The 22,366-nt window shown below is 48.5% G+C and overlaps 1 protein-coding gene across 1 annotated transcript; it reads right to left on the bottom strand.

Moving 5' to 3' along the window:
• Positions 1 to 3,548: 3,548 nt before the first annotated feature.
• On the bottom strand, positions 3,549 to 21,146 carry SIAH2 (siah E3 ubiquitin protein ligase 2). The gene is made up of 2 exons (XM_027092753.1): positions 20,119 to 21,146; positions 3,549 to 5,115 (listed from the first exon to the last, which is right to left on the bottom strand). Exons 1-2 carry the CDS (start codon positions 20,530 to 20,532, stop codon positions 4,558 to 4,560), a joined length of 972 nt encoding a protein of 323 aa, XP_026948554.1. The 5' UTR covers positions 20,533 to 21,146; the 3' UTR covers positions 3,549 to 4,557.
• Positions 21,147 to 22,366: the final 1,220 nt, after the last annotated feature.

Below are 22,366 nucleotides of genomic sequence, written 5' to 3'. Positions count from 1 at the left end.
ATAATAAACCCTTATTGCATTGGGATGTGGGAAGGATCAAATGGGTTAATATAGACAAAGCACTTTGTACCAATAGGTGCCCATCAAATGGCAACCGCTGTTATCTTGGTGGACTTTCCAAGTTGATCTAATCTTGTGATAGAGCTCCCTGCAAGTCAGAGGAAGCTTGATCTGTGTCCTCTGCACAAAGCAGAGTCTGCCTTTGATCTGAATGTCAGGTGACACGATGACATGACATCTCAAGGCACAGGACCTTCGGGCCCGTGTCCTCGCCTAGAGAATGACAGAGCAGAGAAACCTTTTGTTTCCTTCCTTCTCTGGACTGTTAGATTACTGTTCCCTGCCTACCTGTGGACATTCCCTGGTGATTTTTGGTATAAAAACAGAGAACGTTAGCTCTTAATGTATTGGTTCAATGCTGCGCTCAGACTAATCGTTAGTAGTAATTTATTCAATCAGTATTAATTGGTTGCCCGGGTGCCAGGGATACAAGGACAAACACAAACCTCACAATCTCTTTCACCCTGGAGTTTGTCGACGGGGTGCGGGCAGATGTTGAACAAATAAAATGTACAGTTGCCATTGTGGAAAGTGCTATGAAAGGAAAGAACAAGGCTTCCTGAAAGAAAATACGGAAGAGCTTGTAGCGCTGTCAGTTTTCACTTAAAAAAAGCCTTGTGATTTCCTATGTGTAGACTGGGTTGAAGCAGGGCAAGAGGGAGGACAGGCAGTTAGGAGCTCTGACAGTAGTCCAAGCCCAGATGGTGGTGGCAATGGAGTGGGGAGAACTTGGTGGAATCAAGACTGGGGGCGAATTCCCTTCATTTGTCTTAATTATCGTAAAATGTCAGCTTGTAGTTTGAATAGTGTTATAATTTTCCCCCTTTTATTCAATACAGAAGACACCATGTCATCACAACAGGAAATTCTAACTAGTTGTGTGGTTTTTAGGCTAGTGGTTTCCCCTCTGTATGTCTCCATCCATCCATCCATCCATTCATTCTCTAAAATAGTGGTAGTGGTAGCAGGTGTTCGTATCAACAGGGTCTAATGTTCTTTCTTGCCCTGTCATTTGGGGACTCCAAGACAAATTAATACTGAGTACGAGATTTCCTATTCTTTAAGAACTCTTGACTCCCTTTCCTCTGGGCCAGCACAGGTCAGTGAAATTATAATCATACTTCAAGCACAGGATGCATGAGTCAGGAAAGGTCAAGGCTGCAGTCCCCTCAAGCCAGAACTACAAAGCAAAATTGATTTCAATGCCCAGGCACCATCCCCGGCTCTAAACCATAGGAATTGAGAGGCAGCTGGAGTGTGACTCACCTACTAACTCTGAATGACACACGCTGGGTCACAATTATCCCTGAACCACCTTGTTCAGGGTCCGCTGGAATGACTTACACACCTTAAATTTAAATAGCTCAGTTGTCTCACGAAATTAGTATTAGAGTAAAAACATTTAGAAAATAGAACTTCAAATGGTGCAGGTCAGGACATTCGGGACCAGAGAGGTCAACTCATGGACCTAAGGTCACACAGCAGGCTATCTGGCCAGCCCCAAGAGCCTGAAGTTAGAGACAAGGAGACCTTCTTGGGGATGGTTTTGTATGGGAGTTGCAGGATTCTGCTGCTAAGACAGAGATACTCAGCCATTTGTTTGAATCTGAGAGTGGAGTTTCAGATTCTACTCACGTGCATTCCAGCATGGTTGATGCCTCCATGGCCTCTTCTCTGAAGTTTCCCATCATTTGCACTGGACGGTTTGCTGTGAGGACTCCATCCTCTTAATCCTCTAAATCCTAAGGATCTAGGGAAACCAAGGCCAGTTCCGCCTTGCGGAAAAGTTGGGAACCCCTGATCTCAAGGTTGGTTAGCTTAAAACAATTAAAAAAAATAGAGAATAATGTAAATACTAATATAACATACACCAGGTTCCTGCAACCCAGAATTAATAACTATTAACATTTCCTTCAAGGTATTTTGAGAATCTTTTTTTCCTTTAGAATGGCTTAGGCATGTAAGATACCAGCTGAATCTACCATCTTAATCAGCCAGATTTCTATCAAATTAGTATATAGAACTAAGGCAGAAAAGAGAAAGACATTTTTTTTATATGGTACCTAAGTGTACCATGTGATGAGTTTTGACAAATGCCTATCACTGTGTTTTAAATTGCATTTTACAATTGGAACTACAAAAAAAGAGATTTTAATTTACATAATCTTTTTTGCTGTTTTCACTTCCACTTAATACAGGGAATAACCTGGGGATTTTTGTTTGTTTTCTGGCAGAAAATGCTTACGTTTAAAAAAAAAAGTCAGAGTAAAAGTTAAGTTTACAGATTTCCAGTGACAGATTAAAGAGAGCTAGAAAACTATGGAAAGTGAAAGTTCCGTTTTGTTGCCTACAACTGTATTTTCATTTGTTAAGTTCTAGAAACGTGTTTGAATGGGGAGTCAGGAAGTCTGAATTCTAGAATCTGCGCTGCCACTAATGCGCTGTATGACTGCTGGCCCATCCCTTTACCTCTTGAGGCTGATAATCTAACATTTTATGCTTTTGGAGTAGTTTGATTCCACTGTCTGCTCCATTACAGTCTTTGATTGTAGTTTTACCCTTTGGTACCTCATTGACCAACTGGTCCTGATTTCCTCCATCACATATAACAAGAAGGGTGAGCTATGGACACCACAGGATGATGACAAGCTAGGCTAGTTTATGTACAAAACACATTGCCTGGGTGTCATACGTGCCCTAGACTGCCATCTCTGGACCAGCTCTGCCCCCCGAGGGTCAAAGTCCACCTGCTCCTGGATTCTAGTTTCACCTCCAGGCATCCCTCTATGTACTGGCTTGAAATGTGACTCTCTTGGTGACAAGGATTGTGGTTTTCATTCATTTACTAAACGTGTGACAAGCACGTTCTTTTATTCACGGCACTGTTTTTCACCTTTATATGAAGAATAGCCTTGGAGATAAGCTGCTTTAGCAATTCCTTAACTGCCAAAACTCTTTTCCTGGCTAAAAACTCAGTCTCATCTAAAAAACAAAACAACTCTAAAGCCACCCTTCCCACCTGGTGCTTCTCTAATGCCATCGGGCCACCAAGGTAAGCAGTCAATCCTCACCAGGCATTCAAGGCTAATATTGTGAATCCCTCTGAGGGTTTAGGGTTGGGACGTAGGGACTGGGTCACCCTGGCTTCGAACCCAGTACTCTGGACGTCAGCTCTAGCCAAGCCTCTTCCTTCTGATCCTGTAAAGCAGGAGGAATACTCTCCTTCCACAAGCTCTGGCACTGTCAGGCAGAAAGAACCGCTCCAAGGAGGAGACCTGCCGCACCAATGACACTCTGTGGTTCAGAGAAGTGAGTTTGGACCCCAGTGGTACCACCAATCCGCGCCATGATCTTGGACGAATGACGGTTTCTTCACGTGGAAACAGTGAGAGCTCCAAGCCCAGGGCAGGGGTGAAGCTTCAGGGCACCTGCACCTAGCAGGTACCCGATAAATATGCATTATTCCACTCAGAAGATGAAGCAGGATGTTCATTTTTGAAAAATATTTATTAAAAAACTAAAGTGAACGTGGCAAAAACAAACAAACGAACCCAACACATTCCTTTAAACAGCAAGCAGATGACACTGGTTATAAAGCGTTTCCAACTCTACTCATCTAGTCTTTCCCACCATCTAAGTCAAGGAGGGCCACTGAAGGAAGCCACGTGTAAACAGGTCTTCTGGACTCGTGATGAGCAAAAACGACGTGAGAGCCATCAAAAGCCATCTGACTTGCTTTCCTAGGCCATCCACCCCGAACACGAGACCGTGACCAGCTCTCAGGACTGTGTTCATGGGGGTCTGTAGTTCTAGTTTTAATTTTGGGGTGGGGGGTGTGTGGATGAAATAGTAGAAAGACAAGCAGTATCAGCAGAGGGCAATCTTAAAGCACCTTTAAAATCGGGACCCTTTCCCACAATTTAACCCATTAATTCTCAAACTTTACTGTTGGAAAGAATCCCCGGATGAGATTGTTAAATTCGCAGCCTCCCCAGACTGCACGTTTCAGGTGAGCACTCCAGGTGACTCTATGCACATTGGTTAGCCATCTGGTTTGACACACTGTTTAAATTGCATTGAAACAATTCACACCCCCTTAAACACGAGATAAGAGTAAACTTAAGGAATCTGCTGACAGTCACTGTGCTTTTGTCAACCTGCAGGGACCAATGCAGGGAGGCAGGCGGGAAAGAGCCCCCGATTCCTAACATACGGGTCTAGAGGAGCCCGAACGACCTGTCAGGTGCTGTTCGGGAAGTAAATAAAATTGAATAATAAAGTTGGTTTTAGGTCACAGAGCGGCCTCCAAATGACTAACAGGCCAACCTCCTCCGTCCCAGTTTAATGAACTTTGTTGAGCCAATGCCAGATGGGAAGCTGCCGTTCACACAGAACACGGGGTAACTGTGGGTCTTGACTTGTGAAGACACAGTGAATAAAACATCTATAAAAACCTTTATTAACCATAAAGCACTATACCCAGATCATTTCAGTACATCACGGACAACACGTAGAAATAGTCACATTGATTCCAAGGTTCCCGTTATCTGCGAAAAGATGTGCTATGGCTGTGTCGAACACCAGGCAGTCGCTGTTCATGATGGCCGAGGACACGCCGTCGTGGATGGACCGGGGCGTGGCCTCCCAGGTCAGTCTCCTCCGGTTCCCGTTCAATTCCAGTCTGTAGGCGAAGTTCTCAGCCTGCTTGCGGGTGCCGATGAGCAGAACGATGGCGAAGAACTGCTGGTGGCCCTCGTACTTCTCTTGTTTCTCCAGCACCAGCATGAAGTGATGGCCGAAACACGACTGCATCATCACCCAGTCCACAGCCCCCGGCAGGTTAATGTCTGTGGCCAGGAAGACGATGTCTTCTCCCTGAAGGGTGGTGATGCTCTTGTGGGCGTGCATGAGATGGGACATCACAGCTTCCAGGGACCCCTGCCACTTGCAGGAAGCACCGGGACAAGGGCAAGAGTAGGGACGGTATTCACAGATGTCTTCGTGCTCCGGCTTCTCCGTGTGGTGTAGGGTCAGGGAACAGCCCGTGGTGGCGTACTGCGGGGACAGAAAGAGTCAGAGTGAGACCTCGGGCCTCCTCAACCTCTATGGGGGCAAACCTCTAAGAGCCTTCACCCGCTCAGGTTTCCAAGACTTAAACTGCATTCTTATTTCAACTACTTTTGCTCGAGGGGAGTTAAACCTCGAAGACTTCAGAGTCTCAGTGCCTATTCATCCTCAGTACTGCTGTGCGTAAAATCAGGGGCACACCCCGAACCAGGAATGAACTGCATTCCTGCCCCTGTTCCAACACTTAAAAACATGAGAACTCAAGTGCTCTTACTATAAATGTCTCAAACGAAATTGTGAAGCCAGCCCTAGAAAATCTGGCCTTTTCCTTATTTTCTGTGAATTTAAAGAATTTTTTAAAAGAATTTAGAATTGCTTAGGGGTAGGATAAGGAATATATGTTATCTCCAGACTAGTTTTCCCCTACAGACAATTTTGCAGAGAGTATAATTCCCCTCCATTGTCCCTGTCCACTTCTTCCTGGCTCAAATTGTGACCAGCAGGCAGCCTGTGGGAAGGCTGCCCTGTGGTTCCCTGCTCTTGCTGCTGGAGTGACCAGCCCAGGGCAGAAGAGAGCCCGCTGGACTTTCCCCAGACCCCTTCCTCAAGTCCACGTGCACTGCACATCTCTTCATGACCCGGTGGGTCAGGTCCTCATGACAGGCCCGGTAAGAAGGGGAACTAAAGTGGGTCCTGGAGTGGCCGCTCGTCCTAGATGAGTTTTCTGACAGTCTCTCCCTCCAACGCTGCCTTAATAGGGTGGGAACAAAACCTTTTTCTCCCTGCACTCAGGATGACATTCCTGATGGATAAATCACATCCATCATGAGACAAGACCACGCCAAAAGGAATTAGATTTCTATACCCAACCTTCATAAGAATGGCCACGTTAATTCCCAGATACCAGATAGAGAATCAGCTCACAAGTAGACACTTGCCCAGAGTACTATGCTGTTGTTTTGTCAAGGATGACGAAACCTGAATGAACTTTTCAGGGGAAACCAGAAGTTAGCTTCATCCTCCTCGAGCCTAGGGTGGCAGGGATGCCATCTGGGTTCCCCCACTTGGATTCCCCTGCCCCCTGCTGAGACATGAAGACACCAAATGAGTGAAGAGCCACGTCATTTTTCTTCTTTTTTTTTTTTTTGGCCGTGCCAGGCGGCTTGCAGGATCTTAGTTCCCCAACCAGGGACTGAACCCAGGACCACAGCAGTGAAAGAGCCAAGTCCTAGCCGCTGGACGGCCAGGGAAGTCCCCCGTGTCATGTTTCCAAGAGGCTATGTCCAATGCTCAAAAAACAAAACGAAACCCCACAGCTGTTTTTGCTTCTCCCTACCCTGCTTTAGGGAATAAACCCCTTATAAACTTTAAATAGGTCACATTCTCATCTTTACAGCTGAATTCATCACTAGCAATAAGCAGACACTGAGCATCTTCTCCTTTACAAGACCCTAAGCTGTAGTCACTGAGTGGATACAGAGCGGAGAAGGCAGCTACCACCCTTAGGGAGATGAGTCTCCCCTGATACGGAAGAAGAGGGTGGCTTAAAGAGAGAGGCGCAGCTCCTTCCTCCTCGGTGCCTGAAGTGAGTTATAACGGTCTTCAGTAGAAATCGGCAGAAGCAGTTGACCAGTTACTTACTTTGCCCGTAGGAATTGTGTATTCATCTTTTAAAACCACAGACTAGGGCTTCCCTGGTGGCGCAGTGGTTGAGAGTCCGCCTGCCGACGCAGGGGACGCGGGTTCGTGCCCCGGTCCGGGAGGATCCCACATGCCGCGGAGCGGCTGGGCCCGTGAGCCACAGCCGCTGAGCCTGCGCGTCCGGAGCCTGTGCTCCGCAACGGGAGAGGCCACAGCAGTGAGAGCCCCGCGTACCGCAAAAAAAAAAAAACAAAACAAAACACCACAGACTAATTTTAAAAGCACAGGTATAAGAAACTTAATCAGGAGAAAGAAATTTATTTATCCATATATATTTATAGTTTGTGTTCCTAATAGTGTAAGGCCCTAAAAGACACACCTCTATTAACTGTGTTTTAAATCTAGGGTGAGGCTCGGAATACAGAGCCTTCTGATGGTTTTCTGTGAGTGATGGGTGAGGCGCTTCTGCCGGGTGTTTAAAAACACACATCCACACAATAAAAATAGCAAGAACTGGCCCAGAGCCTGGCAGATTCCCTGGTTGAAACAAGCCCTCGATACTTGGTTCTGAAGACCTTTCAGCATTGGCTGTTTACCACAGCTGCCTAGGAATAATTCCAGGAATGAGATGCACTCTGGCACAGAGTGTACAGAAAAGTACCACCTGCCCCTCTTCCCCAGCCCAAAGCCCCAAACCACTCCAGGTTCACGAAGCCAAACGTACAACAAATATTTATCACCTAGCAATCATTTTAGAACTTTTTCTTGCGTAACTCAAGTAGGAATATTTATATTCTGAATTATTGGTTTGCCTTACAAGTCACACACTCTTCCTTCGACCCAAATACAGAGAACAGGGGACCTCCCCAGATTACACGAATAGACCAGGCATTACTTAGCATCTGTGTGGACAGTGACCTTATGAGAAAAGATCTTGCTATGGCCTCTATTAACTTAAATAAATATAATTTTAAAGTGTTAATGGGCTTACTCTGCTTTTCGTAAACAAGCTGAACATTAATGCCGATCTATTCCTTCTCTTTTCCATCACGGGCGAGGGTGTGTCTTCATGACCATTGGCACCACTGTTAGGACGACTAGATTAGAGGTATCTCTCAAAAGGAAAGATCTAAACTTTCAACGTGTGTGCACTCACACGCACACATACACATGCGCTCTCGTGCCACACTTCATACTTGTGACAGTCTTGCCATTGTTCTCAAATGACGTTCTTGTCACCTACATTAGGGGCACTCCTCCAGGGATCGGAGGGCAGGCTTCAGGGTCTGTGAATTCCCCGAGACTGTCTATAAAATGGTCTAGGTGCCACTGAGGAGCAAACCCAAACGGCACTGGTCCCTGGGCTTGTGTTTTCTCGACAAGCACCAAGGATTTCTAAGGGCTGCCAACCTCTGTGGCGCAGATCCCGCCCCCTGTGGTGTTTGCTGTCAGAGGGGCCACATCATGCAACAATAAACAGCTCAAATACATCAGAAGAACGGGTAACTATGCAAAGGAAGACGGGGTGGGGGGCGGTGATAGGTGATTTCAAAGTGGGGAGAGGTGGAGGAAGAGGGCGGATGGGAAGCCTCACTGTGGATGAAGCGGACTGTGGATGGTGCAGGTCCATCCAGTTTTAGCAGAGGGTTAGTGGAGCAAACAGTGGGGATAAAACCTAAGTGAGGAGGAGGGCCCAGGCTCCGTCAGGGACATCACTGACAGTTTAGTTTACTTTCCGGATTTCTCTACGGCACTATTGACAAAGAGCAGATGAGTCTGGGTTTGGGGGGCTGTGCACTGGAGGCCGTTTAGCAGCATCCCTGGCCTCTACCCCTCTACCCCCACCCACCACGTTCTGACAACCAGAAATGTCACCAGGCCTGGCCAAATGTCTCCTGGGCGGCAAAATCACCCCAGTGGAGAGCCACTGATCTCCAATGAGTGACAGCCTGGCGGGGCTGCCACACTCGCAGCCGCGAGGAGGGGCCACACCAGGAAGCGGTCGGGCGGGTCACCGGCCCAGCCAGCGGGCGCTACCCAGGGCAGCTCAGGAACGCCAGCCCTGACGCACGACTAGACCTTGATGGCCTGTGCAGCGTGGAGGGAGCCTGGGGCACTGGTTCCACCCGTTTCACAGACTGACTGACTCATCCTGGCCACGTCGTCACTGGTGGCCACACCAGGGTCAGAGCTCTGTTTCCGGGTCCTCTGCTGCTCTTTTTCGGCACACGACAGCTTAGGAGTCAGACAGTCTAAGAACCACTCTCGAGAAAAAGAGACAACTTCCATCTGCCTTGATGCCCCGTACCCTCCACGGAACACACACACAACACCCAGCATCCACAGATACGCTGCTTCTGGAAGCAGGTTCGAATACGAACTTCTTCCTTGGGTGGCAAGGAGATAAAACAGCCCTGATAGCAGCCCACCCTAAGGAATGAGGTGGCGGTACCTCACAAACAAGTAACCGGTAATTAGGCCCTCCCAGCCTTCCCTGGCCTCTGGCAAGAAAGTCCTGAGGCTTCCCTTCTCTCAGTCTGGCTGGGGCCTGCCCACCCAAGGGGAGGGTTCAAAGGATGCCCGCTTTCCTTGAGACGCCGGCTTCTTCACTGCACACTCTTGTTCCTGAGATAAAGCACCTGGGCTGCTTCGCAGAGGGCTGTCTGCAGCCTGGGACACATCCACGGTTATAAATGAGATTTCTCCACCGGCAAGTATCTGCTCGTCTCTTCCGGGGCTGAGTGGGATGTGCTTTAAGTGAACCTCTTTAACGGGAGGTTAGGGGAGACACGGACACACACAGGAGCTCAAAGCTAAAGAAGAATGTGTGTGGCATGGGGGAGATGGCCCAGCAGAGTGAGAAACAAAGCGATGTTGAAATAACATTTCTGACTTCTCTTTTAGAAACTCTGCACGTTGCGATGGCTCAAAAGTCTTGTGCAAACACGTTCTGCCATGAAAAGGGCAACATGTGACCCGGTGCCTCATTCTGATGTCTTTGCAGAGAGCAGTAAATAGTGCCAATTGTTTTCTGGACATGGGGTTTGAAGGTTGTTTTACTTAGGCTGGAATTTAGACAAGGTTTTTTTCCCTTTTTGGCATAGAGACACCTTGACACTCAAATACACACGACGAGGTGTGTCAGAAACGTAGTCAAACACTAGACACCTGTTATTTACCTAAGAAACGCAGGCATATTGTATTTGTTTACGGAATGGGTATATAAACAGAATTCTTAGCTTGCATGCTAGTTAAGGTCATGGATCCTGTGGCTGGTTTAGAATAAGTCTTTTCACCTATTTAATCAAATCTGAGTCCACGCGATTCAAGAACGACTTGCTGGACTCCCACAATCAACAGTCTATGACACTGGAGGCGCCGTGCACAGAAGCAGGTCCCTCCTGGGGACTGTGAGGTAACCGCCTCGCCTCCCCTGCTTACCTCCTAGGAAACAGTGAAATGTATTCGCAGAGTGTCTGCCAGCGCCTCAAACGAGAATGGCTCAAGAGAAACAAAGTACAATATATATTGTGCTGCTGATGCTTATAGACTTTTGAATTAAATCCAAGAAACGACCTTGTCTCGGAGTAAGCGTAAGCAAAAGCAAAGTGCACTTTCTTTCCATCTAAATAAGCTGTCATCATCACAGAATGCACACTGACAGCCAAATGCAATGTCTGACCCTGGACTGGGAAACCAAAATTGCTACAAAGGGCATTGCTGGGGCAACCACTGAAATTTGAATATGGACTATAGATTAGATAAGAATATCTACTGCATATCACATTATCACCTTATTTACATAAACTATTTGTGCGGGGGGTGGGGGGTGTTTATAGCTTTTCTGAAACCTTACATAGATGGGGAAACATGATGCTTGCATCGTTTTGATGGCTATATGTCCCTCTTGCTTAAAATGTGTTTACAACCACTGGTAGAGTGGGTGTGATTAGAACTCAAGTACCCAGTGTCCTGTGTAACCTTGGATTGAGCCTACCTACCTACCAAGTCACCTCTGAGTGGGTCCATAAAGCTACCTACTACTCAGCCCTTAGCTGTTATTACCAGTGGAGAATTTCAGACGTGGGCAACAGGAGAAAGTGACATCTCTTCTTTATTATAATAATCCTACTCACCCTGCATCTGTCTGTCTAGCATCCTTCCTCTAAGAACTTCAGCGGATTTTCACTTAACTCAAACGGTATATTCCTCACCTCTGCTATGAGGTAGTGCAAAGACATAATTATCTACCCATAGTGCAGTAACAGTTTCACAGAGAAGACAGTGTCACTCAGTACTTGAGCTGTCAAACAGTGGTGAGGCTAAGAAAATACTGACATTTAACTTTATAAAACTTTCTTCCGGAGAAGGCAATGCTAATTCACATCTTAGGCTCAAAAATTCCTCCTTTTTGCCTAAGAAAAAGTCGACGAGCCTCACAGGGCAGAGTTTTCTTACTGAAGGGGACTTGGTGGAAGAGTCTGGCATCTTATTATTGCAGTCATCTGAGAACATCCTACTCTTGGGGAGGGGTGTGTGTGCGTTTGGCCTTACAAGGACTCCTTGGGCTGGCAGGGGGTTCTTTTTAATCTTGGAAATGTTAAACAAAAGTTGACTTTTGACCAAATATACCTCTCATCTGACCATAGCTCGAGCTAGCAGGCAACCCCACAATGGCTTGGAGAACCAGTTTCGTAAGGTCCCTTCAGAGTCTCTGTTCAAGCAAACAAAAGCATCGTAAAGTAGGAGCTGGAGTGAGAGGCGGTATGGGCCTTGTCCAGACTTTCGCAATACACCCTTCCCGCCAAGCTCCCACCTGCATGATCACGTTCACTGCCCTGCCCACCCTTCCAACGGCGCTACGATCCCTCTGGACGTTTTTCTCAGTGAATGCAACTGAATTCACAAGAAGGCTGAAGTGGTACGGTTGCCAGATGTAGCAAATGAAGATACACGCAGCTCAGTACGTTACAGACAACGTTTGGGTTATACTTATATCAAAAAGTTATTTATTTGAAACTCAAATTTAACTGGGCATCCTGTATGCCCAGTTAAATAAAAGGCCCCTTCTGGTACCACTACTGCCATCCCTCCAAAAGCCACTATGTGAGGCTGGGATCCCTGTTCCTCAGCTGGTGGAGTTGGTAGCAGAAAGGGCAGGAGGTTATGTGTAATTATAAGGCACATTCTGGAGTTTCTGTTCCCCAAACTAACAAACTTTGGGCAAATCTCTTAGGGGGGATGCTAACCGTGTCCTACTTCCTTTACAAAGTAATTAGGAGGATAACATGAGGTAATGCACCCAGCTCGGACCAGGTAAACAACATTTCTACAAGCACTGGCCTTCCATACAGCCCCATCAGGATCTTCCATCCCTTCCTTCTCTGTGGGCATGCCGCTGCTCATCCTTTTTAATTTTAAAAAACATTTTTATTTATTTTTGGCTGCGTTGGGTCTTCATTGCTGCGCACGGACTTTTCTCTAGTTGCGGTGAGCGGGGGCTACTCTTCGTTGCGGTACTCAGGCTTCTCATTGCGGTGGCTTCTCTTGTTGCACAGCACTGGCTCTAGGTGTACGGGCTTCAGTAGTTGTGGCACATGGGCTCAGTAGTTGCGGCTCACGGGCTCTAGAGCGCAGGCTCAGTAGTTGTGGCGCACAGGCTTAGTTGCTCCCCGGCATGTGGGATCTTCCCGGACCAGGGCTCGAACCCGTGTCCCCTGCATTGGCAGGCGGATTCTTAACCACTGCGCCAGCAGGGAAGTCCTGCTCATCCTTTTTAATGCAGCTCCAACACCACCACTGAGGGAGGCCTCCAGACTCCTCTGCTCCTACTACTTCAGAAGGGCCCTGTTGGCACATCTATCTCCAGAGTTAGACTCAGAGTTTCAGAAGGATGGGGTGGGAGGGGTGGGGCGATGGCTGGCTAGGCAGATGGTTTGTAGGAAGAGAGGGCTTGGGGCTGCAGGGGATTCCAAGGCAGGGGTGGGTCTGATGAAAAGTTAGTGGGTCATCAGGAGGGGCCAACTCTCACCTGATGTTACATGAGGGAGAAAAAGCAGGCAGCAGCATTAAGAAAAGCAAAAGGATAACACCCATTGCTGGTGACGCTGGAGAGAAGTGGGCACTTGATTGTAAATGATTCTACGTGAGAAGGCAATGTGGCTGTATGAGCAATAGCTTCTGATTTCTGCACCTACCCTTTGGCCCTATCGTTCAACATCTAGGAATTTATCATTAGGAAATAATTATTTTCTTATGCACAGGGATTCAGTTATAGCAGTACTTTTCTTTCTTTTCGTTTTAAACACAGTAAGAAAACAGAATGATTTAAATGACCACAAACTGGAGTTGGATTAAATAACTGATACATTCATAATCAACATTCCATTCCATAACATTCCAGAGTTATGGAGCTGCAATACTATGCAGCCATTAAACAAGATCTTAAGGAATATTTATCAGTGTGGAAAAGCAGTCACAACGTGTTAGATGAAAAACCAGGTTATGAAATAGTATGTGGATTTCCCATCTGACTTGTTTTTTGTTGTTTGTTTGTATATTTTGATGTAGCGGTAAGTTTGCAAGGACCTGTGCAAAAATGGTGCAGTGGCTATTTTAGGTGGTGGGGATTACGGAAAATAATATCAAATTGAAATCTCCCATATGTTCTACATTAAAAATAACGATCATGGGCTTCCCTGGTGGCGCAGGGTTGAGAGTCTGCCTGCCGATGCAGGGGACACGGGTTCGTGCCCCGGTCCGGGAAGATCCCACATGCTGCGGAGCGGCTGGGCCTGTGAGCCGTGGCCGCTGAGCCTGTGCGTCCGGAGCCTGTGCTCCGCAACGGGAGAGGCCACAGCAGTGAGAGGCCCGCATACCGCAAAAAAAACAAAACAAAAAAACCCCCAAAAAAACCAACCAGAGTAAGAGGTAGCCTGGGGAAGAAGGAGTGAGCCAAAGACACTACCTTTATTGATTGAAAGTTATAAAACAGGGCCCAGGTCCACACATTTAACACAGGTTACCTTCCAACCATCTCGACAGTGTCTGTGGCTGAAAACTGGGAAGGGGATAACCTTTTACTCACAGACACTGTACAGTGTAAAATTCATTACAATAAAGCCTTTACCCAACTGGAAATGAGAATGACAGCTTCCCGATTTTTAAGAAACGAATGGAGAAAGATGCACACGTGGGGCAAAGTTGATGAAATTCTGCTAGGGAATTTTCTGTATCTCTCACAAGCATCAGAAAGTACACTCAGGTTTAATATAAAAACACATTTGCGGGCTTCTCTGGTGGCACACTGGTTGAGAGTCTGCCTGCCAGTGCAGGGGACACGGGTTCGAGCCCTGGTCTGGGAGGATCCCACATGCCGCGGAGCAACTGGGCCCGTGAGCCACAACTACTGAGCCTGCGCGTCTGGAGCCTGTGCTCCGCAACAAGAGAGGCCATGACAGTGAGAGGTGCACCGCGATGAAGAGTGGCCCCTGCTCGCCACAACTAGAGAAAGCCCTCGCACAGAAACGAAGACCCAACACAGCCAAAAATAAATAAATAAATAAATTTTTTTTTTTCAAAAAAGTAAAATAAAATAATTTTTTAAAAAATTTAAAAAGAACCCCCCAAAACCACATTTGCTCAGGAAGCCTTTCTGTGTGACTCACCAGCAACACACAATGGCTCTGAAGGCTGGTGTTCACTCTGGCAAATGTGTACCGACTCTGTGCCCCTTTCAAGGAGTGAGGAGGACCTTACGGGTGGGAATGAGAAATGCCACAGTTCACAAATTTCATCAGATGTGCAAGTCTGGCTCTTAAGACATTTTACACTGAGGTCTTACTGTAGTCATTTGTATACAGCACTTTACATGCGGCTTCACAAAAAAAGGGCAACTCTAATCCATTCCTAGGCTGGGGACTTTATAGGTCAGACCTGCTGTACCTTTTGGCTCTGCTTGTACTAAAGATCACCTCTAAGTAACAATGATTTAGTCTAGTTCCAGGCGGTGGCGACCTGTGAAACATCTTTGGCCAACTCTGTGGAGAATCAGCATTAAACGTTGGTACTCTTTCCTAGTTGGGGCTTCTGTTCTTGATTTTATATTCAAAAGCTGTCAACTTTGTTCTTGAAAATCTTGAGCCTCTCCAGAAATGCACATGGACCCCAGTGCCTGCCAGCACAGGCTTTTAGGAGGCAACCTGGTCAACTTCAGCCGGGAGTGAGGACGGCAGGGACGATTTCCAAAGTAAAGGATTTTGTCTTAGGGGAATTACTGAGGCTCAGAAGAGATCTTTGAAATTGTTTTGGCAAATCAGCTTATACCCTCAGAATTTTAGGTGACTGATCGCCCATCACCTAGCAACCACTGTGATCCCACCCATCTTCCATCTGATTTGGTGAAGCAGAAGCCCTCTGCAGCACTTCTGATCTGAGAGCGCCCACCAGCTAGGGGTTATCTCCGTTCTTTTAAACTGACGAACAAAAAGGTTCAAGGAAGAAGTGACTGGACTGAGGTCACAGAAAGCCAGGATGAGAACCCAGTCCTGTCTCCTGCGTAGTGCCCTTTTCCCTTGGACAGCTCGCTAGATTCCCAAATTTTAGGGCAAAAAAAGATCCTTGGTATAATCATTTAGTTCAACTCTTTCTCTTAAAGGCACTCAGGTGCCTTGTACAAAGTCAAACATCTAGTCAATGGGACAACAGTTCAGGTCTCCCAAAGGCCAGAAGGTTGAGCATTCTCTCTGGGCAAAACAAAGATGAAAAGGGAATAAGCTGTAACAGTTGGGGCCTATCAGAGTTTCAAAGTTCATGCATGCTCAGAAATGAGAACGTCCAGTCTCAATGGATGCTTTCTAGAAGAGAACCAGGTCAGAGGTTGCACACTGGCAGCTGGAATTTGGTCTGCAGACATGGTTGGTTGGGCCTGCAAGTACTGGCTTTACATTTGAATTTGGCCAATGTTAAAAAAAAATTGAGATTTAAAAAAAAATTTATTTATTTATGGCTGCGTTGGGTCTTCGTTGCTGCGCGCAGGCTTTCTCTAGTTGCGGCGAGCGGGGGCTACTCTTCATTGGGGTGCGCGGGCTTCTCATCGTGGTGGCTTCTCTTGCTGCGGAGCATGGGCTCTAGGCGCGCGGGCTTCAGTAGTTGTGGCACACGGGCTCAGCAGTGGTGGCTCGTGGGCTCTAGCACGCAGGTTCTGTAGTTGTGGCACACGGGCTTAGTTGCTCCGCGGCATGTGGGATCTTCCCAGACCAGTGCTCGAACCCGTGTCGCCTGCATTGGCAGGCGGATTCTTAACCACTGCGCCACCAGGGAAGCCCAAATTGAGATATGTAACATTCAAAAAATCCAGATTTCTGGCTTTTCTTGAAAAAATCCAAAGGTCTGGCATGGCTGCATCCACATTCCCATCCCTGCCAACCGGCCAGACTCAGGCAAAAGTTGCCCTCTTTGAAGGTGGCATGTGTGGTCCAACTCCCAACCACCCCCACTGCCCCTGACGTCACCCGAACCTGAGGCCACGTGTCAGATGCCTCTGTCCCTTGCATTACCTGTCCCTGCTGGTATTTACAATTTGTCCCTAGATGAGTCTAGATGACTAGATGAGTCCACACTGAGGAGCTTTTAACTTTCAGCTGGATTATCTAATTTGACTTTTTTTTTTTGAGCGACACTAACAACACTGTCACAATCCAACTGCAGGGAAGACTTAATCTGACAGAGGCTTTCCAGTTCCATAATTATTTGGTGATAATGCTGTTAGAAACTTTTAGAGCAGCCAGAGAAAAAGTGGAAAGAAAACGTCTCACAGTGTAAGTGGGCTTCGATGGTTGAACATTTCCCACGGCTGCGAAGAGAAATACTTGGCTAATATGAAAATACAGTGTTGAGTGGGGGGCGCCAATGTGTCAACCTTCACTTCTCCCCCTACACCCACGCTCCCCGGAGGTGGCGGTGGGTTTGAGATAAGGGGATAGGATGCCTAAACTTCTCAGGCGTGGCACAGGCCATAGAATGGACTAAAAATACCACAGGTGGCAGACAGCCATGCTCTGATAGAGATCCTTTTTTTAAAAGGAGACCTGAGCTAATAGCGCATATGGTGCCCTCTATCAGAGGTGCTGGCAGGACTCTAGCCTTTAATTATGTGACCCCACACCTGCATAAGGAAGCTATTTGACAACGCATCCATTTTGGGGGCAACTGAAGCACAAGCAGTTCAGAGCTGGGTTGAAATCCCCCCAAATATTAGGTCTGTCGGCGGTTCCCTCCCTCCTCTCCCCGCCACCCCGCCGGATCTTCTCACTCCACAAGCCCTACCACATTCCTGCCAATGAATTTTAGAGTCAGCATCTATGTTGTCTCATTGGGACGTGTCCATCTGGTGAACTCATCCAGTCGGATGATTTTGTTACCGGTGTCAACCTCAAGTTATGCTTTGGAGCCTTGGAGTATAAGCTCAGATTCCAAATCCCTACATAGTGAGTAGTACAAAGGATGTGTGCCTTCCGAATGCAGGTTTATGGGCTGGTCCACTGTGTGATCTCGACAAGTCACTTAACACTTAACCTCTCTATAGGCGCTTGTTTCCTCACCTGCGAAAAAGAAAAGCAAACTCATGAAAGATGACCCATGCAGAGGAGCTGGCACGCAAAGGGCATCCAACAAGCATTCCACAGAGCCTCCCTTCTTGTCATGGAATTCTGGAAGCTACAGGTCCTCAGAAGTTGAACAGTCCAATCTCCTCATTACAGATGAGGACATCAAGGCCCCCAGAGGTGGTCTCGCAGGCAAACAATGGCAGTGCTAGGCAACTCCTGAGACCTGGCTTCTGGTATTTTACCCAACATCCGTTTTTTTCCCATGAGCCAGCCCATGAGACAGACTCAGAGCAGGTAGGGACAAGTGACAAGGCAGTCCCTATGATTTGCAGGGGCAAGTGTGAGGCATAGGACCTGCTAGGCAGACCTAGTTTGCTGAAGTTTGCCATAGACCTCGCCATTCCCTATTGCTCTCGGCCTCCCCAACAAACATTATCGCAGCTGCTTGCTGAGCCTCTGTATCCAGCCAAGTTTGGTTGATCCAAACCAGCTGGCTGAGCTGCCCTGTCGACAGTCTGGATTACTGATCACCCAGAGTTGAGGCATGCATACTCCAGCTCTGCAAATCTCACACATATGCATGCGCACAAAAGTGAGCCCCCAGGTCACTTTCTAAGCTCGGTTCCTGGTCTGCAGGGCGATGGTTGACCCTGTCTAATTTCAGCTTGCAAAGCGATGGCTTTGTCCAAGTGCAGTCTTACAGAATGGGAACTTGAAAAATCACTGACATGTACAGAAACGCTGGATACCCTTGATTCCCAAGAGAACTCTTCTTCAAGAGAGACCTCACATTAGGAAAGAACACATGCTTCAATAGGAACCAGAATCTTGGATCCTGAAAGTGAAACTTCATACTTCAGACAGCATGTTGTAACTGTCCCTTTCCCTTTCTCTAGGGAGCAACATAATGCTTTTATGATACTGCTTTTTAAAAATAAATTAGGGATAGCTGACTGATACCCAATGCTCATTTGTGACCTGCAATTCATCTAAAATAATTTCTTTTATCAGCCACTGAAGGTTTGGGGGAAAGTGAAAGGCTGAGAAGATGGCTCCCCAGAAACCCTGTGGGGCATCCACCACCTCCTCACCCAGGCCCCACAAAATACCTCAAACCTCAAATATCCACTCTTATGTCACCTATCGCCAAACCTCTTGATCACTAGGCTGCCACCTTCTTCACGACCCTAAGGAAATTTTGGAACTATTTTGTCTAAATTTTATAACAACCTACTACTGGGCTGGGTGAATGAGGAAGCACTACATGAGGAGTAGTTGAAAGCGGAGTCATTTATTAAGGTTGACTGAAAACCCACAGCCCAGACACGGCTTCAAACCCTCATTTGAATACGCGCTATTTTAGACCTGGTTTGCGGTACGGCACAGACCAAATTAAATCACTCATTTTACTGACTTGAGTCCCAAGCTTCAATTCTCTGCTGGACTAAATTTAAAAATAAGCTCTTGCCCTATAAAAGTAAGCAGCAGCAATGCAAGACAGCCTAAATGGCCCAAGAGACAGTAGTTACTTTACAAAAAAACACAGAAGTATTAATGACGTTATTTCTAAGTTCAGAGAGTGAACTTTATAGTAAAATTCTAGGTTATAATAAGGTAACATAGAGAGGTATGTCTCTGAAACTGCTCCTGAAGATATTTAAATAACAGATGTAGGTAAACAGATGCTACAATATGACCACACAATGCAATATTATGCAGTCATTTAAAATACAAGGAGGTAGAGCTAGGTTGCAGATATAGAAAAATACGTGTGATGAAACGAATTTAAGACAGCAAGTTGCAGAAGCCATTTTTGGAGAAAAACTTATGTGTGCATATATAAACCTTTCTGACACTGACATCTACGATTCTATATTCAGCTGCGGAAGAGCATATTTATATATGGTTAGAAAAAACCCTATGCAGATGCATACTAAACCTAACATTGGTGGGAAAGGAGGTGCGACAACTTGCTCTTCCACTTGACTTCTTGTCTCAGTGATGTGCTTTTTTTTTTTGCAAGATCATCGATAATTTTTTAACTAAATAAAAAATAAAGTGATGGGCTTTAAAGAACTGTAACAACCGCTCCCGCGTGCCCTTCCTGTTAAATTCCCATCAACTCTTGCTTTCACCCCACTTAGTGAAAAAAACACAACTCCCCAGTTCTTGGAAGCCTGGGAGAGGGAAAGGCGTGGCTTACAGGGTTCTCTTGTTGCTGGAGGAAAACAGGCTGTAGGCACCCTTTTTTTAGCTACCCTCCCGAGGGCTCCCACGTGTCAGGGGTGCGCTGAAAGCAGGCGCGGGGTGCAGGAGGAATACAGTAGCAATTCTTCCAAGCCCAGCGCTGGTAAAGGGTGCGTTTGGTTCGCCCTTCCCCCCCCTCCTCAATCCCCCAAAGATAGTCAGCTTCCCGGTCCAAGTTTTACTTGGGCGGCCCAGCTCTACCCAGCCTGAGTACACGTCTGCAGAGTACGCAGGCTCCGGGTGGGGAGAGCGTGAAGTGTTCTAACAACGATCGCGTGCCAGTTAGGCTGGGGTCAGTGATCGGGCAGCTGTCAGCCCAGAGCTACTCTCAAAGTGGACAGGTGGGCATGGGGGAGCGTCGACAAGGTGTAAACATTTTTTTTTTTTTTTAATAAGAGAGATGCCACCTGCCTCTCAGCGCCTGAGAGTGGGCTGGAGGACACAGGAGTTCCGGGAGGTCGCCGGGTGGAGGTGCGCGGCTGGCACCTGGGCTTACCTTGCAGGGAAACAGGACTGCCGAGGCCACCTTCTCCATAGCCAGGTTCCTGATGCTGGGCGTCAGGGCGCCCCTGCACGTCGGGCAGCAGCTCAACTTCTGGCGGCATTGGTTACACACCAAGTGCCCGGCCTGGCACTGCAGGATGGGGGGCAGGACATAGTCAAAGCAGACCGGGCACTCGAAGAGCGAGGTCAGCTCGTGGTGTTGCGGGGACACCGGGCCAGCCCCGCTGCCGCCGGGGCCCGAGATCACCGCCGCCGCGGCGGGCACCGCGGACGAGCCGGGGCCCGCAGCCGAGATGGTGGCGGCGGCCGGGGGCGCAGTCGGGGACTGAGCGTGCTGGGGCTGCGGCGGCGGCTGCTTGCTGCAGGGTTTGTTAGCGCTGGGGCCGGTGGAGGACGGGCGGCTCATCGCGTTCCGAACCAACCATGGAACTGCGGGCGCCTGCCTGCCGCGGGGCCGCCGGGGTCAAGGCGGTGCGCGCCCCGCGGGCGGCGGGCTCCTGGGCAACGCCACCGCGCCCAGCCCGGGACCGAGCAGCGGAGGCGGTCGGCGCCGGGCAGGCGGGGGAGGGGGGCCGAACCGCGCTGACGATCTCCGCGGTCCCCGGCGCTCCGAACACCCCTCCGCGCCCCCAGACTCCTCCTCCCGGAGGCGTCGCAGCCCCGAAGCCTAGCGGTGCGCAGAACCACGGCCCACTCGCTCCTGGAGCGGCAGCTGACGCAAGCCCCGGGGGCGCGCGCGGACGTGACGCTTGGATACGTGTGCGGCCGCCCAGGCGCGCGGGGACTGGCAGAGCCACCCTGCGCTGGAGCGCCGGCTCCGCCCGACTCCAGCTGGCAGCACGGGTAACCGCCTAGCGCGGGCGCTTCCTGCCGGGGCTGAGGGCCCGACCCGCGCCAGTGAGCATGTCCGGTCGCCGCTGTAGCCGCCGCGCGCGGGGTCTTGATTTTCCGGGCTGCGGAGGCGGGGGCCGCTCTTTGGGAAGGCGTTGCCCAAGCCCTCTGGCCGCACCCCGGGGAGTCACGCCGACGCTTCCCGCGGGCGCAATCCAGGACAACTTTAGGCGGGGCGGGGCCTTGGATGGTGGGCGGGGCAGGACGCGGGCGCCCGACTACAACAGGTCGGAAAAAACCGAGACGTTTCACTTCCCTGGGTTGAGTCAGCAGCGCGCGGGGGAGGCGTGCCGCTCGGCCAGGCCAGCTTTTAGTCTGGAGCGCGGGGTCAGGACCCGGAGCTTTGGGCGAGAGCAGGGCAAGGGTCTGGGGTTGGGTCTGCAGCGGGCGCGGGACCTAGTGCTGGGCTGTCAGGGGTGTGTTTGGGTCACTCCTTTGTCCTGCTTCCCAAGATGGAGAGGAGGTAAACTACTCCTTTCTCATCGGACCTGCCGAAGCCTTCGTTGAATCGAGCGCCTTTGACTTGCTAGCAGGCCGGGGAGGGAGTTCGTGGACAGAGTTGGCTAAAAGGAGAGTTCGAGATCTCCAAAATCTAAGAATGTCAGAAATGTGGCTTGGGTCCTGAAGCCCCCGGAGGACAGTGGGTGATCCTCCAATACAACGCATTCTCATCTTTGAGATCCCTTCAAAGTCCAAGACTTTGGTGCAAGGTGTAGGAGAGACGGTGGTAAGGACTGGGTGAAGAACGGTGGCCTCCGCTTACCATCTGTGTGACTTTGGACAAGTTCTTTAATTTCTCTGTGCCTCAATTTCCTCATTTGAGAAAGTGGAATAAAAAGAGCCCCTATTTTATAGGTGGGATAGTGAGGATTAAGTGAGTTTGATATATGCCGAGAACCTGGCCCATCATAAGCACTGCTTAACATTAGCTGTTATTTAAAAAAAATACTTAGTGAATGTTTAATAATATTAATGAGTATCAGTGAATAAACTCTGTCCAAGAAATATACTGTTAGAGGCCGGAAGAAAGAAAGCTTAATCTTATACAGGGCATCTAGAAAGACTACATGCATGGAATTGGTGGAATTTGATCTAAATCTTGAAAAATAATAGATGTGATGTCATTCAGTCATTCAGTAAATGTTTCCGGAGCATTTATTATGTACCAGCCACTGTTTGGGCTCTGAGAATGCTTCCAGTTTAGTCTCTGTTATAGTAAGGGAGCAATGCCGGTAACCAAACACTCATGGAAGAGGTTTTCAGATGAATAGGCGGGGGTGAAGATACTGTAGCAGCAGCTAAAGCACAGTGAGGGAATGCATTGGGACTTGGGAGTGTGGAGATGGAGC

The sequence above is a fragment of the Aethalodelphis obliquidens genome, unplaced genomic scaffold (assembly GCF_003676395.1).
Source record: "Aethalodelphis obliquidens isolate GAN/ISIS:26980383/991018 unplaced genomic scaffold, ASM367639v1 scaffold81, whole genome shotgun sequence".
NCBI lineage: Eukaryota > Metazoa > Chordata > Mammalia > Artiodactyla > Delphinidae > Aethalodelphis > Aethalodelphis obliquidens.
Note: the sequence above shows the minus strand (reverse complement) of the source record. Positions and strands in the feature narration are given on the sequence as shown.